The sequence below is a fragment of the Trichomycterus rosablanca genome, chromosome 23 (assembly GCF_030014385.1).
Source record: "Trichomycterus rosablanca isolate fTriRos1 chromosome 23, fTriRos1.hap1, whole genome shotgun sequence".
In the NCBI taxonomy this organism is placed as follows: Eukaryota; Metazoa; Chordata; class Actinopteri; order Siluriformes; family Trichomycteridae; genus Trichomycterus; species Trichomycterus rosablanca.
Genome location: NC_086010.1, coordinates 6,914,469 through 6,930,927, shown reverse-complemented (window position 1 = coordinate 6,930,927; position 16,459 = coordinate 6,914,469). Strand labels below are relative to the sequence as shown.

The 16,459-nt window shown below is 40.4% G+C and overlaps 1 protein-coding gene across 2 annotated transcripts in view; it reads right to left on the bottom strand.

Moving 5' to 3' along the window:
• Positions 1–16,459, bottom strand: part of ek1 (eph-like kinase 1) — a 71,365-nt gene that overhangs the window by 54,735 nt on the left and 171 nt on the right. For both annotated transcript variants that reach the window (XM_062986000.1, XM_062985999.1), the window contains exon 2: positions 15,017–15,683. In XM_062986000.1, coding sequence (XP_062842070.1) covers positions 15,017–15,683 — 667 coding nt within the window. The remainder of the gene's footprint in view (positions 1–15,016; positions 15,684–16,459) is intronic.

Sequence of the window (16,459 nt, the reverse complement as noted above, 5' to 3'; positions counted from 1 at the left end):
TTGTCATATTTTCCAAGTTTAATCCAACAAATCCTGTAATGCAACTGTGATCCAGACGTCTAACCCCAGTTTTTATCTACGAGCATTTGTAACATAGCACACACCATTAAGAAACGGTGAATTACTAAGTATTATTTTGTTTTCATTAATTAGATCAGAACTCAAACAAAACTCTCATTTGTTGCTTATTAATTGGTTCTCTGTTTTTAATTAGTCAGTTAATGAGTTGTCCTGTTACAGCTGTGGCTCTCTGTGTTATTGAAGCTGCATCCTGCCCCGTGTGTGCATGGAATCGTATTTGTGTGTCTGTGAATAGCAAAACAAAAACGTGCTTCTCCTGAGTGGGATGCTGAAAAATAGCAGCTGTTTATGTTCTCTATCAACATCTAGAAGTTTAGAGTCAGAACATAGTTGTCATTTTGTTGCTGATCCTGTTATACTGTACTGCCATAGTTTAAATGATAATAAAAAACATTACACTAAACATGAACGAATATGCCGCTCAGGTGGCGCAGCGGTAAAACACACGCTAGAACACCAGAGCTGGGGTCTCGAATACATCGTATGAAGTCTCAGCTCTGCCTGCCGGCTGGGTTGAGCAGCCACATGAACAACGATTGGCCTGTTGTTCAGATAGGGGTGGAATATTAAAAAGCCGGATATGGTCTCTCTCATAACTAATGCAATTACGACCTCTGCTGGCTGATTGATGGTGCCTGCTGATGGGAAAGGAGTGCTGTCAGGGTGTGTCTCTCCGTACACAGTGCTGATCCGCAGTGCACTCGTCAAAGTGTAGGTGACAAAATGCATACGGCTGCTGCCCACGTGTCGGAGGGGGCGTGGGTTAGCTTCGTTCTCCTCAATCAGAGCGGGGATCGGCATTGGTGGAGAGGAAGTGTGGCGCAATCGGGCAATTGGACACGCGTAAAGGGAGCAAAAGAGGAGAAAATGCATAAACAAAATAAAAAATTAATTAATTAAAAAAACGAATGAATGTCTTGTAATAAATTATTTTATGATGTTACAGGTAGCATACAGCTTTAATAATAACAAAAAATTACCCTTGTTAACGTTACAGTAAAATCTCTGGTCAGCGGACAGCTGTAAAGCAAACAAATGTATTTATTTTAGAAGGAAATCAATCATAACTGCAGATGGGTCCTCGGGTAACGCACTACTTCACCACCACCCGAATCTCAACCTCTCAAGTGCTCTGCTATTACCCAGCTGGGCAGGGTTCCCTACTGCACCTCAAAATAGTCTGTATTATATTCACGAATGCACCAGATAACATCATGGTCTCTGTTTTATGGTCAGTCTTCCAGGATCCCTGGTGATAAACACATGCCTTTCTGTTAACTTATTCCCTTGCCTAGTCTGTTGATGCCTGAAGTACCAGAGTGTTTTTACCATGCACAGCATTCATTAAGATGTTTATTATTAATTACAGAATAAAATGAAAAAAGATGCCTTGAAGCACTTGGAAACAAATCCAATAGTTTGTGTGTAAAGCAATAACGTTTTCTTCATTTAGAATTCTCACAGAGAGCACGCTTCTCTGAACGGAACTGATATTTGTTGCTTTAAGTGAGCAGTCACAGGGCTGGTGCACATCCTGCAGCCTGGAGAATGAATTATTAAGGCAGACCTGAAAATAAAAAGCAAGACGACAGGAGGACGGCACACGTGGCGAAGCTGGCACGTGCAATCTTTCTCCTAAACGTACACGCGTCTAACCTTGGGCAAACGTCTGTCAAAAACTAATAAAGTAGCTAGGTTTTATTAAAGATTCAATGCACAGCAGGGAGGCTAGACTGCAAATATTTACAAATGTTTCTTTCATGCAGATTATGTGCAGAGGCAGATAGCAGTAGGATAGATTTAGAGTGATATGTTAAACTAAACTGCACTTGTGGCCTTAAGACTAAAGATATTGCTTGTGTTTAGATTAGACAGGACAGGGTGCGGGGGGTGGGGGGGGTTCAGTGGTATAATGCACTACCCCACCAATACTAAAGGCTCCCAGATGGTGCTATTGACCTGACTGTGTATCCAACAGGCCCAAGTGGCTGTGTCTGAGGGACAGAGATGGACAGAGGTTTCATTGCCGCTGTGTTATTGCGTCTGATCAAAGCTCCTGCACTAGTGATGGACGATTTGTGAAGTGTTTTGCATAGTTCTTCATACAGCTTGGTGTGAGCCAAATATCAGGTTAAAAGATGTAGCCAACTGACTGCAGTCTTGTGTCCTTGTCTAGTCCAGTGGCAGAGTAGGCAGATAGGAACTGGCACAAATATGGAAATGAGCTACAATCACACTGGGAGAAAATAAGAAAAAGATACTTAAAACAGGGCAGCTTAGTCTGTTTGATGGCTTGGTGCACACTGGGCAAGCAAACTGGGTTGCAACAATGAATTACAGGTTTACCAAGAGCATGGACCAAACTCTGTTCAATAATTTACAAAACAGTTCTGCATCAATTAATCTTCATCAATTATTTGTATGTTTGGAAGCTGAGAGGATACAAGAGCAGGTGAACATGTCAAACATCTCATAGACAAAGATTAGAGTTAATAAACAAACCCAGGTCACCAGGACTCATGTTGAGATGTGGCACCCAGCTGTCCCATTGCGCTGCTCTAGTGGCGGCAGGTGGCTCATTGGGTAGCACTCTCACCTCAAAGCAAGAAGGTCCTGGGTTCGATTTCCAGGTGAAGCGGTACAGGTCCTTTCTGTCTGGAGTTTGCATGTTCTTCCCGTGTCTGTGTGGGTTTCCTCCCACAGTCCAAAGATGTGCAAGTGAGATGAATTGGAGATACAAAATTGTTCATGACTGTGTTTGGCATTAAACTTGAACTAATGAATCTTGGGTCACCAGTAACTACCTGTCCTGTCATGAATGTAACCAAAGAGCGTAAAACATGATGATCAATAAATTCCTAACAAACAAAAATAAACCTTTCTGTGTGGAGTTTGCATGTTCTCCCACTGTCTGTGTGGGTTTCCTCCCACAGTCCAAAGACATGCAAGTGAGGTGAACTGGAGACACAAAATTGTCCATGACTGTGTTTGACATTAAACTTGAACTGATGAATCTTGTGTAACCAGTAACTACCTGTCCTGTCATTTAATGTAACCACAGTGTGTAAAACATGACCTTAAAATCCTATTAATCAAAAAATAAATAAATAAATGCGCTGCCGTAGTTTATAATCTTTTAAATTTGCATAAAAATACCAATTTCTCCACCCAATGTTTTTTTATTATTTAACATCTGTGTAACATAAAAAAAAAGATTAATACACTATTATGTTTTCTCAAGGGATCACAGCAACTGAAGTAAACAGAACAAGCCTAATTATGACCTTGTGGCTATTTTTAGTAACCACTTTATCCTATTCAGGGTTGTGATGGGTCCACACACTCACAACTTCACACACACCTGGAGGCAATTTAGAGTACCCGATCCGCCTACCACCATGTTTTAGAGGGATTTGAAGAAAACTAAAATACTAGAAGGAAAACAGCATGTATAATATGTTGATAGAACATGCAAACCTATTTACAGACTGTAACTGGAGGCAGGGATCGAACTAGCATAGCTGGAGATGTATGGCATGAAGACTACCTACCGCACTATCGTGATACCACAGTGCTTACACCTTTAATAAATAATAACTGCTCTATTAAAGCTATCTTTAATCTTCTGCCCTCTTTTGGCCTAACGTGGGATTAGTTGGGTAACGCGTCCCTTGTCTCTTGTAAACCCTGAGAGAAAGGAAATGAGGTATAGGGTTTGGGCATTTAATTTCTATAACTCAGTAGAAAAAGAATTCATCATAAAAGAAGTGGTTTCATGGTCTGAGAAAGCTCGACCACGCATGACCAAACACTGACAGTGCAGACAGAAAAGAAGTGTGCAAACGATGTGCTAAACTTTAAAGATCACCATTAAAAAGCTGCACGAGCTGTCGGCTCACGTGGTAATTGATGACTGTCCATGTTTTTACTGCAGAAGTTACTGAACTGTGCTTCTCTTCCCTACTAAAGTTAAACTCAAAGATTTAGACACGGGAACAAAGCAGAGCAGTTGGGGTTCACAGATGGAAGCTATCAAAGATGTTCAATGGAGTCTATGGCTATTTTACACTTCAGTACTTGCTGTTTAATGTTTATAAATAGTGGCATGTCATCGCAGGTCTAGAGGGGTGTAGAGCGCTATTAGATAAATGAGATTAGATTGGCAAGGTTTCAGACAATGAGTTTGCATTTACATTTACATTTTCAAGAAAGATCTGTATATGTAAACCATGTTCTGAATAGGGATTATAATAACAAATAGGAATGTTCCTTTGACCTAATGGGCACAAATCCCCACATCTGCATGATTTTTTATTTCAAATACAAATATTTAACATTCTAAAACTGTATATTCACTGCATTCCAGCAACACATCTTTAAATAACACAGTGAGTTTAACCTAGCAGTATGGGGTAGTTTCGTGCCTGGACTGCTTTTTCTCGCCAGCTTCTGTGACGGAGTCGTGCTGGCCCCCAGCATGGAGTCGCAGCATGCTGAGGATTACAGATGTGGAACCAAAACTTGCTGCGGATTTAAAGAGGGTGAGTTTGGAGGTAATCACTACGGCTTTCCAACTGGAGACAAGAGCTCTAGTGTGTGTGAAGCCGATGGCTACCATATGGGTTAACCCCTAGTGACCTATACATCCTATCATACCAAACTGGAGACACATAAGCAAACACACTGACCACACACACACTTAGATTCTGAGACACGTAAAGTGAGACACCCCCCCCCCCCCCCCCAACGCCGCATCTTTTTCCTCTGTCAAAGCATATCAACCACACTACTGCTAAACGCTAAAGCGCTAAAAAAAGAAAATATCTTGAAGATGACATAGACGATCACAAAACCAAAGTGGCTACTGTAACTTGACAATTGTATTAAACATGCTGACTATAGAGTAGTCAGTAATATGTTCAGTGTAACAGCAGTTCAATTTTGTTTATACGCGTATCCTGTAGAAGTGTGTTCATTTAAACAACAAATAAAGCGTCTCTGGACTTTTAGGTAGTGTTTTAATTCTTGTACACCGGACTGTTTCTTCCCTACTCCCTTATTAAAGCCATATCTTAAATATGTTGCCAAAGTGTGCACTTCTAGAGATGTGCTGAACTCAGACACAGCCTTTATCTATGACACTGGGTGTGTAGACCCCTTACATATGGATAGAGTTTCTCCAGAACATCCTGTCTTCTGTTTTGGACTTCTTAATGGCTTGTCCATTATTTCTCTAATTGTATCCATCCATCTTCTTGTTGGCCATCCTCTTTCTCTTTTATCTTTAACTCTTCTAAGTATAGTTGTCTTTTTTAATTAATTACTTTTTCTCATAATATGTTTAAAATAAAAGAGCCCTGGTTTGATTTGGTTTAGGATCCATTTGACACTCCTATGACACATGATGTGTAGACCCTTACATATGAATAGAGTTTCTCCAGAACATCCTGTCTTCTGTTTTGGACTTCTTAATGGCTTGTCCATTATTTTCCTAATTGTATCCATCCATCTTCTTGTTGGCCATCCTCTTTCTCTTTTACCTTAACCTTTTCTAAGTATAGTTGTCATTTTCAGTTAGTTAATTCGTTTTTTCTCATAATGTGTCCAAAATAAAAGAACCCTTGGTTTGATTTGGTTTAGGATCCATTTGACACTTCTACAACACTTGGTGTGTAGACCCCTTACATACGAATAGAGTTTCTCCAGAACATCCTGTCTTCTTTATGGGATGTTAGGATTCTTAATTGTTGTCAATTAATCCTCTAATTGTTTCCATTCATCTTGTTGTTGGCCATCTGCTTTCTCTTTTACCCTTAACCCTTCTAAGTATAGTTGTCTTTTTTAATTAATTAGATTTTCTCATAATGTGTCCTAAATAAAATAGCCTTTGGTTTGATTTGGTTTAGGATCTTTTAGTCTCATTTGCCCTCAAAATCCTCTCAACTGTCTCGGCTACAATTTTAATTTTCGTTTCATTTCTAAAAAGGTTACTTTTCAATGTTGGTGGATTATATAGTGTATTTATTAGCTTCCTTAGAGATTTGTTACTGTTACAGCTGAACAAGACAAAAGTGCACATTTTTAGTAGAAACATGCAGGTCTGAAACGTAAAAAAAAAAGTTAGACACATGCCTAGCACACACACCCTAAACCTTCCTCCAGTATTCAAGTATCAAGACTTAGGCTACTGACGCCTGTAGATGACCCCTGCCTATTCATTACATTAGCCCCATGACATTTCCCTGACTTTCTTATCCAGAGCCCTTATCCAGCTGAAGTAATTAAAATATACCAAAACATGCACATTTTTGATGGCATCCCAAACCATACAACCTTACAAAATGTCAAGTTAGTGCGCTTACAATGGTGTAATTATGTTTTGGACGTTGGTGTAATAAATTTATTTATTTTGGCTTTTCCATTCAGTTTTTTCTACATTTACTGATTTTACATTATAAATAGATATACATGAAAACCACAATGTACTTTCACTCGGAAGAATGCAAAAAATTACTGACATTTTTCCATATTAAACAGCAAATGTATTTATTCCTTTTTATCAAACACTATATCCACCAAATGGAAACCGTGGGCACGATGCAGAAACATACCCTGAACAAGGTGCCAATTTAACTCAAAGGAAACACATGTTGACATGTTATCAATTTAATATAACCAATCCACCATCTGCATTTCTATGGTAAAGAAGAAAACTGGATTGCCCAAAAAAAAGAATATGCAAAAATCTTCCTAAAGACAGTGACCAGGGCAAGAATTAAAACCCTGGTCCAAGAACCAATGTAGCTGTGCCACAACCACTCTACCAGCTCATTATTATTAAGGGTTGAGAAAGTCCTAAAAACTCAGAAACTGTTTTTATCTGTTACGGAAGCAAACCTGAGCAAACTGGCTAGCCTGTTAGCTATGCACTAACATCAGTTACACTCAATCATGGTCATGAAATATTTTCACACCACTATCGCCTGAAGACCGTGTGTTCGATCCCCAGGTGGGGCGGTCCGGGTCCTTTCTGTACTGAGTTTGCGTGTTCTCCTCGTGTCTGCATGAGTTTCCTCCAGGTGCTCCGGTTTCCTCCCACAATCCAAAAACATGCAGCCAGGTTAATTGGAGACACTGAATTGTCCTATAGGTACCTAGCTGCTAGGATGCATAAACCAGTGCATTGTAGTACCGGTCCCAAGCCCGGATAAATAGGGAGGGTTGTGTCAGGTAGAGCATCCGGTGTAAGAAACTGTGCCAAATCAATAATGCGGATCACGATCCACCGGTGACCCCTGACGGGAGCAGCCGAGGAAATAGATAAATAGATGAAATATTTTCACACACCGGGTTTCTAGTACATAAACCGCACAGTATATCGTTATACAAAATGCCAACGCTGGCTTACTTAACTGGTCTGTTAACTGAGCTAAACTTATTTACATAAAATGAGTTGTTGTTGTGTATTTCTTGTATGTTTGACTACTATAAAATACAGTAATAAATGAGCAGAATATGAGAATTAGTAATGTATTACATTTTAATAAAACAGGTTCTCAGTAATGTTATTCCAACACACCACATTTTGTTTAGAATTAAGCACAGTTCAGCAGTGCTGACAAGAAAACACACTCTGCATCTTACTAGAATAAGTCACATTAAGCTCAGTTTAGCTGTTCCAGTCCTCCGTTTAGCCTTAGCACTGAGAGTTTAGCAATGACTGCTTGAGAAAGATAGAGAGAGAGGTAGAGAGGACACAGGATAAACACAATCCTGTTTCAATCCAAGCGTTGACAAATTTGAACTACATTTTCCTGATAAGTTGCCATAAGAAAATGGAAATCGTTTATTTCCATTAGCTGCTGTCATGTTCAATGCTATGAAGACGAAGGACCTGAACAAGACAACTTAATCAACAGAGCACCAGGAAGAGACTTGAATACACACATACTACATCACTGTTTATTTGAAAAATCTGTTGCAATTTCCCCCACATTTTGTTCCTCAACCAACAAACACAGCACTTTACAATGTTTACACATTCTTAAACATGTTTTATACTACTACAGCAATGTACTTAAACAATGTTAGTAGGTCAGGATCATTTAGGTGCTCGAATGGCACTGCGGTAAATTGCGCTCACACACATACTGCTGAGATCTAGGGTTTTAATCCCTGGCAATGTTATCGGCCAGTCAGGCGTCTAGAAACAGATAAGACTGGCCATGTCTGGGTGTGGGGGAATTGTAAAGAAACAGGACCCATTCCGACCCTGACCAGAATAAATCAGTGGTACATCAAAAACTGCAATTAAATGCAAAGAAATATTGTCAGTGTAATATATGCTTACTAGTCCAGTACCTTAACTGCTAGGGTACAACTGCCTTATGCCTAGTTCTACAATTACTGACTGTAGTTCATCTGTTTCTCTGCATGCTTTGTTAGCCCCCTTTTACCCTGTCCTTCAATGGTCAGGACCCCCATAGGACCACCACAGAGCAGGTATTATTTAGGTGGTGAATCATTCTCAGCACTGCAGTGACACTGACATGGTGGTGGTGTGTTAGTGTGTGTTGTGCTGGTATGAGTGGATCAGACACAGCAGCACTGCTGGAGTTTTAAATACCTCACTGTCACTGCTGGACTGAGAATAGTCCACCAACCAAAAACACCCAGCCAACAGTGTCCCGTGGGCAGCGTCCTGTGACCACTGATGAAGGTCTAGAAGATGACCAACTCAAACAGCAGCAATAGATGAGCGATCGTCTCCGACTTTACCTAGTTGGCTCTGCAAGGTGAGCCAACTAGGTAGGAGTGTCTAATAGAGTGGACAGTGAGTGGACACTGTATTTAAAAACTCCAGCAGCGCTGCTGTGTCTGATCCACTCATACCAGCACAACACACACTAACACACCACCACCATGTCAGTGTCACTGCAGTGCTGAGAATGATCCACCACTCAAATAATATCTGCTCTGTGGTGGTCCTATGGGGGTCCTGACCACTGAAGAACAGGGTGAAAGCAGGCTACAAATATATGTAGAGAAACAGATGGACTACAGTCAGTAATTGTAGATAAAATGGACAGTGTGTAGAAACAAGGAGGTGGTTTTAATGTTATGGCTGATCAGTGTATATATACGTATATGTTCAACAAGCATGTTAAGATAGACGGGCATCTATATTTTTAATGCAGTGCTCATTCATATGGCACAATTGGATATTCTTTACTAACTGGTAGAGAGAGCAGGGTTATATGTGGCCTAAATTCAAATGGTTATATAATTCCCCTGACACTCTTAATCATGTTATTTTTGGATGAATGTATAAAATATCACAGCTCAGTGAGGGAAGGTGCGTCAGCACCCATTTCCAGACTCCACGGTGAAGCACAAAGAAAATCAGTACACAATCTGTGCCATCATATATTTCTGATTAAATTGTCATGGCAACATTCACACTCTTACGGGCGATGCTGGAACCAGGGGCGAACGATTGTTTCTGCAGCTGGCCAGGCAAACACGGGCTTGTGGATTAAGCATCCGGCATGTGTAATTCTTTCAGTGTGAGTCTGTAAGTGAGCTTGCAGTGTAAACCTTAATTGATGGATGTGTGATTTGTTGGTGTTCTTTCTTTTTCAGGCTCAGCAGTTCTTTTAGAAGCTTTTCCACGAGTCTGCCGGAGATTTGACATTATCAGAGCTGAGAGACACAGACAGTAGAGCTATTGGGTGTGTTCGAAAAGCTAGTGTGCTGTCTACATAGGCAGCATTTTACGTCATCCTGTGCGCGCTCCCGAGAAGGAGGCTGTTCGAAATCCTAGATGCCTTAAAATCCTCACTTCTGAGGCATCTTATTATTACAATGTTATTTTGGCTCAAGAACGAGTGAGCATCCGACGCTGCCTTAGTGATCAAGGCAATCCCAGAATTCTTCTCTCACAGAAAAATAAACATGGCTGACGGGGCGGAGAAACGAATGGAGTTATTTTCAAACGTAAATAAAATATTACTGATTTTTAACTTGTATAAACTTGTACCGAGTGTTTTTATTTGCAAGTTCGGGCTTGTCAGGAAATTTAACCGTTATCGGTACATGAAGGGAGATGTTATATTGACGTTAGCGTGCTGTGCTACCTCAGTTTATTGGTTTTAATGGCGAGATGCTAAACGCGAAATGCGAAACCCGATGGAATCGCTGTCTAAGTAGCGCATTCGAATAACCTGACTTATAAGTGATTGACTTATTAGAATCCTCTCTACTGAGGCAGCTGCCTAGGTTTTTCGAACACACCCATTGTTCACACACACACACGGTTCTTTATACAGTCTGAGGTTATTAGTCCTGCCCCTGGCACTATCTTTAAGAGCCATTAACGAATCTAATCACTGGCGGAAATTTATCATCCATGAATAGCGAGTGGAGACAAGCTGACAAATGAGGTGCTAAATTACAGTAACGCTTCTTACTCTTATACATATATGGCTGGTTTCTAACAGTGGTCCTGTTGCTAAAATCACCTCATCCTTTTCTCATTTCCTTCCCCCACCTACACATCCTCCTACGACTTAGCAGTCCAGGAAAGAGGTATGAATATTTAAAAAGTGCCTGGAGACTCAGAACAGAGGTCTCGAAATGACAGGCGCATGGAACAGCACCTATTTCACATGGGGGCACTAAAAGGCAGACAAGAGGTGAAAAATCTGACAAGACACAAGCACAGAAAGCAACAATACGAGTGTAATTACAGAACAGCTCAGGTGTCAGGCAGGCAGCTCCCTTTAATGAATCCATTAGCACCTCGTCGTATGGAGGAGCACAAAAAGCTGCGCTTAAATCCATTATCATGCATGCGACTACGCAGCAGACGCCGCGTGAGCTGTCTGTCGTTCCCCAAAGGCTGCCCCCATGTGTTTAATCTTCCTAGTCTAACAAGTGCCTTTTTTGTCTTTCACTATGGGAACTACAGTGCCAAAAGACTTTCTCCTCTTAGCGATTATTTTTAAGAGAAAATTAAAGTTCTGATTATGGGAAGGTAAAGTACGTGCTATTCAGTTCAGAGAAAACAGATGAATAATATGAGCAAAAACAAGTGATTTTATTATGACTATTTGCATTTTCCTTTGCTCTGTATAAGGATGAAGTAGCCAAGAATGAGTCTTGTATGTTTCTTGCATGATATACACTATAATAATTCATTTAATTTCATGTTTTTACCACCATTTTTATGAGCATTAAAAAATAAAAATAAACCTAACATAAAAAAACAGGACGAGCACTCGGGTGGTGAAGTAAATCACACTAGCCCACTACCGCTTGGATTCAGGGTGCTATCAGCCAGTCGAGTGTTTGCATACAGACATGACTGGCTATGTCAGGGGTGGGGTAAGGTGGAGGGCTTACACCCTGTGATGTATTGGCATCCTGTCCAGGGTGTGTTACTGCATTGCGGCCAGATCCCTGACCAGGATAAAGCTGTGGTAAAAACATTATGAAGAAATGAAATGACATGGTAAAAAGAAATAAACAAAACATGCTGAAGAAAAAATCTAACAAATCAGAGGAGCCAAGAATTTTTAATTACTGAGCAACACCTTTTAACAAGGTTTGCGTGAAGTACGCCCCTTTCACCCGTTAATCGGCTGGCAGGCAGGCAAGACACTGTTAGTTTTTCTCCTTCATCTCCTGTCACATAGATGGAGAGAAAAAAACCTGTCGTACCCTGTCACTTATCAATCAGCTACCTTCAGCTCGGGCTAGCAAACATCATTCCACTCTACCTCACACACTCCACACTCCTCTCATTACTTTGAAAACCATTTCAGGCGTAATCATTCTTAATGATGTATTTAACAGTACTGAGCTGGAGAAATGCAGCATGTGGGTGGATGATTGCTTGCAAATGTCAGTGAAAATAGAATGCATTTTAAACATGCATATGTAAATGTAAGAAATTACGTATGCAGTATCCAATACTAAGCAGGGTTTAACCAAATCAATATTCAAAATATCAGTTCAATAATTTTATTTATTTATTTATGAGGATTTTTACATCATGTTTTACACACTTTGGTTACATTTTTGAGAGATACAGTAGTTACTCTTCACTTCACAAGTTGAATGTCAAACACAGTCATGGACAATTTTGTATCTCCAATTCACCTCACTTGCATGTCTTTGGACTGTGGGAAGACTCCGGAGCTCCCGGAGGAAACCCACACAGACACAAGGAGAACATGCAAACTCCACACAGAAAGGACCCAGACCGAAAGGACTCACAGTGCTACCCACCGAGCCCTAACAGTTCAATAAATGCTGTCAGTTAGGTTCTTCAAAGTAAATTCCAACAGCTAACACATGAATTACATCCTGTCGGGAGGATGAACTCCTATTCCAGACATGTATATATTTTATATATTAAATACTGCATGTGTAAATATGTGTGTAATGTCACTTTTCAACAAAAACTATGAGAATATTTTGCCTTATGTCCAAATATAAAGGTTAAAGCTGACAGTGTAGTCATCTGACTGGTCTTGTAACTATCCTGTATTGTACTGTTAAATACTCACTTTAAATACACAGTTTAAATATCAAACTAGCTCTGGTTATGGTAGTCTATTTATGCCGACATTTCTACATTACTTCCATGTTTACTATGTTAAGCTTAAAGCAACACTGACATAAAGCTCAGCGATGTGTTAAATATCTTAATGGGTCACTATAAGCTTGCTGGTTAATGGTTAACTGTAGACTAAGCATGGTCATAACATCTGAACGCAATGCCAATCTCAGCAGTAATTTGCCACTAAAGCATTAGCTTATACTCTGTTGCAAAGTTTCAAGGCACATACACATGGCCCCAAACTGCAAAATACAGTCATATACAGTACTATCAAGAACACCACCCTGATGCTTTCTTATTTTTAAATTAGTAAGCTTGCAACTATTAAAGCTGCCTGTTTACCTAATTACCTCTACAAAAGATTTTAGAAAAGTGTGCGTGTGTGTGTATGGTACATATTCACTGTAGAATTCACCCCCACCCCCACCCCCCACCCAACAAAAAACTACATAGTTGAGACATAAACATCCACACATCCATATCCACATATCCTCTGTAGAGTTGAAATTCAGCTGGCTATGTGTACTCTCTATTAAAAGCAAGACAGCAAGGTTGCTAACATGGTTCTGACCTTGATTTTAAAAAAATGGTGAAAGAAATAGGTGAAATAATTTAGCAGTACAAATCTAGGAGGATTAGACCTATTTACTAGGAGGGGAACAACACAGCTATGTGTCACTGGTCAAGGGCAGAGAGGTGCAAAAGAAAACCATGAAATTCACATTAAAAAAGATTTTTTCTTTTTTCACATTAAACTTATAACTTACGGATGACAGATTTCTGTTGCGAGAACAAAGTACATAAGTTAGATGATGGGGCTCTTAATCAGAAGGTTTAAACCTCTTCTGTTGTAGCCTTAAGCAAGACCTTTAACCTTTATTTGCTTTTGTTCTAGCTATAAGCCACTTTAGATAACGTGTCTGCCAAATGCTTACATGTAAATGTAACATAAAGAAAGCAGGTCAGCCAAATCCATTAGTTGTTCTTGGAACCTGCGCTCTTCTGTAAGCAGAGTATGAAAATCAAAACCTGATTATTTATTTAAACTAGTCAGGTGAATTATTTCCCTACGAAATGACAAATGCACCATAAACACACTTTTGTTTTTTCAACTTTAATTATCACGCAGGGCACTATCTCTCAAAATTAGAAGTCTACAGGAAATGTAATTGTGTTTCAACACATGCCCTCTCAAACACGACTCGCTTCACATCCCACGACTTCACATTTCTGCTGAATGATCCAGATGAGAAAATATAAAAACAATTGTATTTTTACAGTAGTACTTTTCTAAAATAAGAGCAAAAGGAAACACAATATATTGTGTGTGTTTCAACACAGATATTGTTAATACATTTACAAGGATGATCACCTGTTTTTGATTTTCTCAAAAGTATTCCTCTATTAATAGAAAATAAGAAAGGAAATGTTTGATTGCCTCACAGTTTTTCTACAAAAGGATTTATGTCCTTGTGTGAGCTTAATGGAAATTTCCTCTGCCTCTTGCACTACACCCACACTGGCCAAGGTGGGCCAGAGACTAGCACCCGCCTCTCCAACAAATGTGAAGTTTATACTAGCTAGTGGTTAAATCTTTACAAACAGCTGTACCACAAACTTAGTCACACCAGGGCCTATGTGAACCAGCACTACTGGTGCCAGCGCCACAACCCTATCTAACCTTTCCTCACCTCACTCGTGACCAGTTGTGTCTGTTAAGTGCTTAACCTTATATATTTATTTTATTAAAATGGTCACGTTCATAAGAAGACATGTAATCACTGGTTACGCAAGATTCATCAGCACAAGTTTTTAATGTCAAACACCGTCATGGACAATTTTGCATCTCCAGTTAGCCTCACTTGCATGTCTTTGGACTGTGGGAGGAAACCGGAGCTCCCAGAGAAAATCCACTCAGACACAAGGAGAACATACAAACTCCACACAGAAAAGACACGGACCACATCACCTGGGAATCGAACCCAGGACATTCTTGCTGTGAGGCGTCAGTGCTACCCGCGAAGTCACTGTGCCACCGAAGGGCTTAGCCAGATCATTAGCACCACTGAGTCAAAGAAGTGCCAATCCACCAACTAGTACCCTCCAATTCTCCACTTAGTTAAATTCTTGCTACAATGTGTAATGTCAGTGTTGTAATTTTGTAAAGTCTGTGTACCTCTTAGAAGCATCCTGAATATTTTTTTTTCCTTTAAGAAGCATCTTAGATAAATGCATAACATAGCTTTTATTACACATAATTGTGTCCATAATATTTCTCATTCTCATTGCAAGACAAAAAAAATCACTCACGTTGACATTGCCCATCAGTCTCCTCAAACCCAGGCCTGCACACACAGCGTCCGATGGGCACGAGCCACCCTCCGTCTGCACTGCAGAACATACGTGGTGCCTCCAGCTCCTCGGCATCATCCACACAGGATCCTCGCACCTCCACAAGTGCCTGGTCGCCGCCCGTCACTGTGTCCGGGAATCGTGCGAGATTCATCACGGCTAAAGGGCATCGCTTATAAAATACACGCACTGACACCAGGGCGATGCAAGCACCTAAGTCCTGGAATGCCAGGTAAAGTCCTCGCTTGCTGAGCCCACTGATATGTCGCACTTCTGTGTTGAGCTTCATGACACGCTCACCCACGTCGCTCTGTGTAAAACTCTCATCAGCTGCGATCGTATCGATTTTTACATACTGGCTCTCGCGAGCGTGGCGTAGTGGTGGGGCTGCACTATCTGATTCATGGTAGTAGACATTGAAGGTCTCTTTGCAGGTCCCAGGTACACCAGGCAGGCTGTTGCAGTCACGCAGGGTAAATTTGAGCTCGACGTAGATGCGGCGGGCGCCCGAGCGAGGGATAAGTGCAGTGCGTAGCCAGTTATTCTGGTTAGCCTCCATCACACTGCACACCTGGTACGTGCGCATGGGAGCGTTACGCTCATCCATCACACTGATCTCCTCCCACTGCAAGAGAAAAGCAGACGATAAGAAATTAAGGCATCAGACCCACGCAGTCCTTATCAGGATAACACTGTTACAGACAATAAATCAATGACTCCAATCAGTGTAAAAGATTTAATTTAAAGTGTCATTTTGTACAGTCCAATGTAGACGCACTTTAGTAAATTAGCTTAAAGAGTGTCTGCTGGTTTCAACCAACTGGCACATATATATTTTTTTTATTTTATATTTCTATTGGCACATTATTTTTTAGTACTTAATAAAGGCCTGTTTAAAACACAAGTTTAAAAACATAACAGAACAAATGTTTAAGGTTTCTTTTGATTTATACGCTATGGTAAGCATTAGAATCCAGAGCAGGATATATAGCCTTCAGGTCCTTTGGGTGTCTACACAATAAGAGTATAATGACGAACTCTCGCGTTTCAATGACAGCAGGGCCCTCAAAGTGCAGAAGAAAGTAAGCTTCACAGTTCTGGCCACAGAGGGCTGTTTTCATTCACTTGGAAAATATGGGCTTATTAAGCTTATTTTAAGCAGCTGTGAAATAACCTAAAATAATTTGCCGTGAGGTCAGGGTGACATATGCCCAGGATGATTGCAATGCCACCTGGCAGCTAGGTCAGAGGGTTACCAATGTAAGAACTGCCTAAAAAAACAACAATGGGGCTTCTAAAATAAATCTGTACAAAAAATGACTTTTGGATGAAAGTTCAGTCAGTGGATGTTCCAACATTCCTGTTTGGACATTTAAAAGAAGTACTCCCTCTTTGTAACAC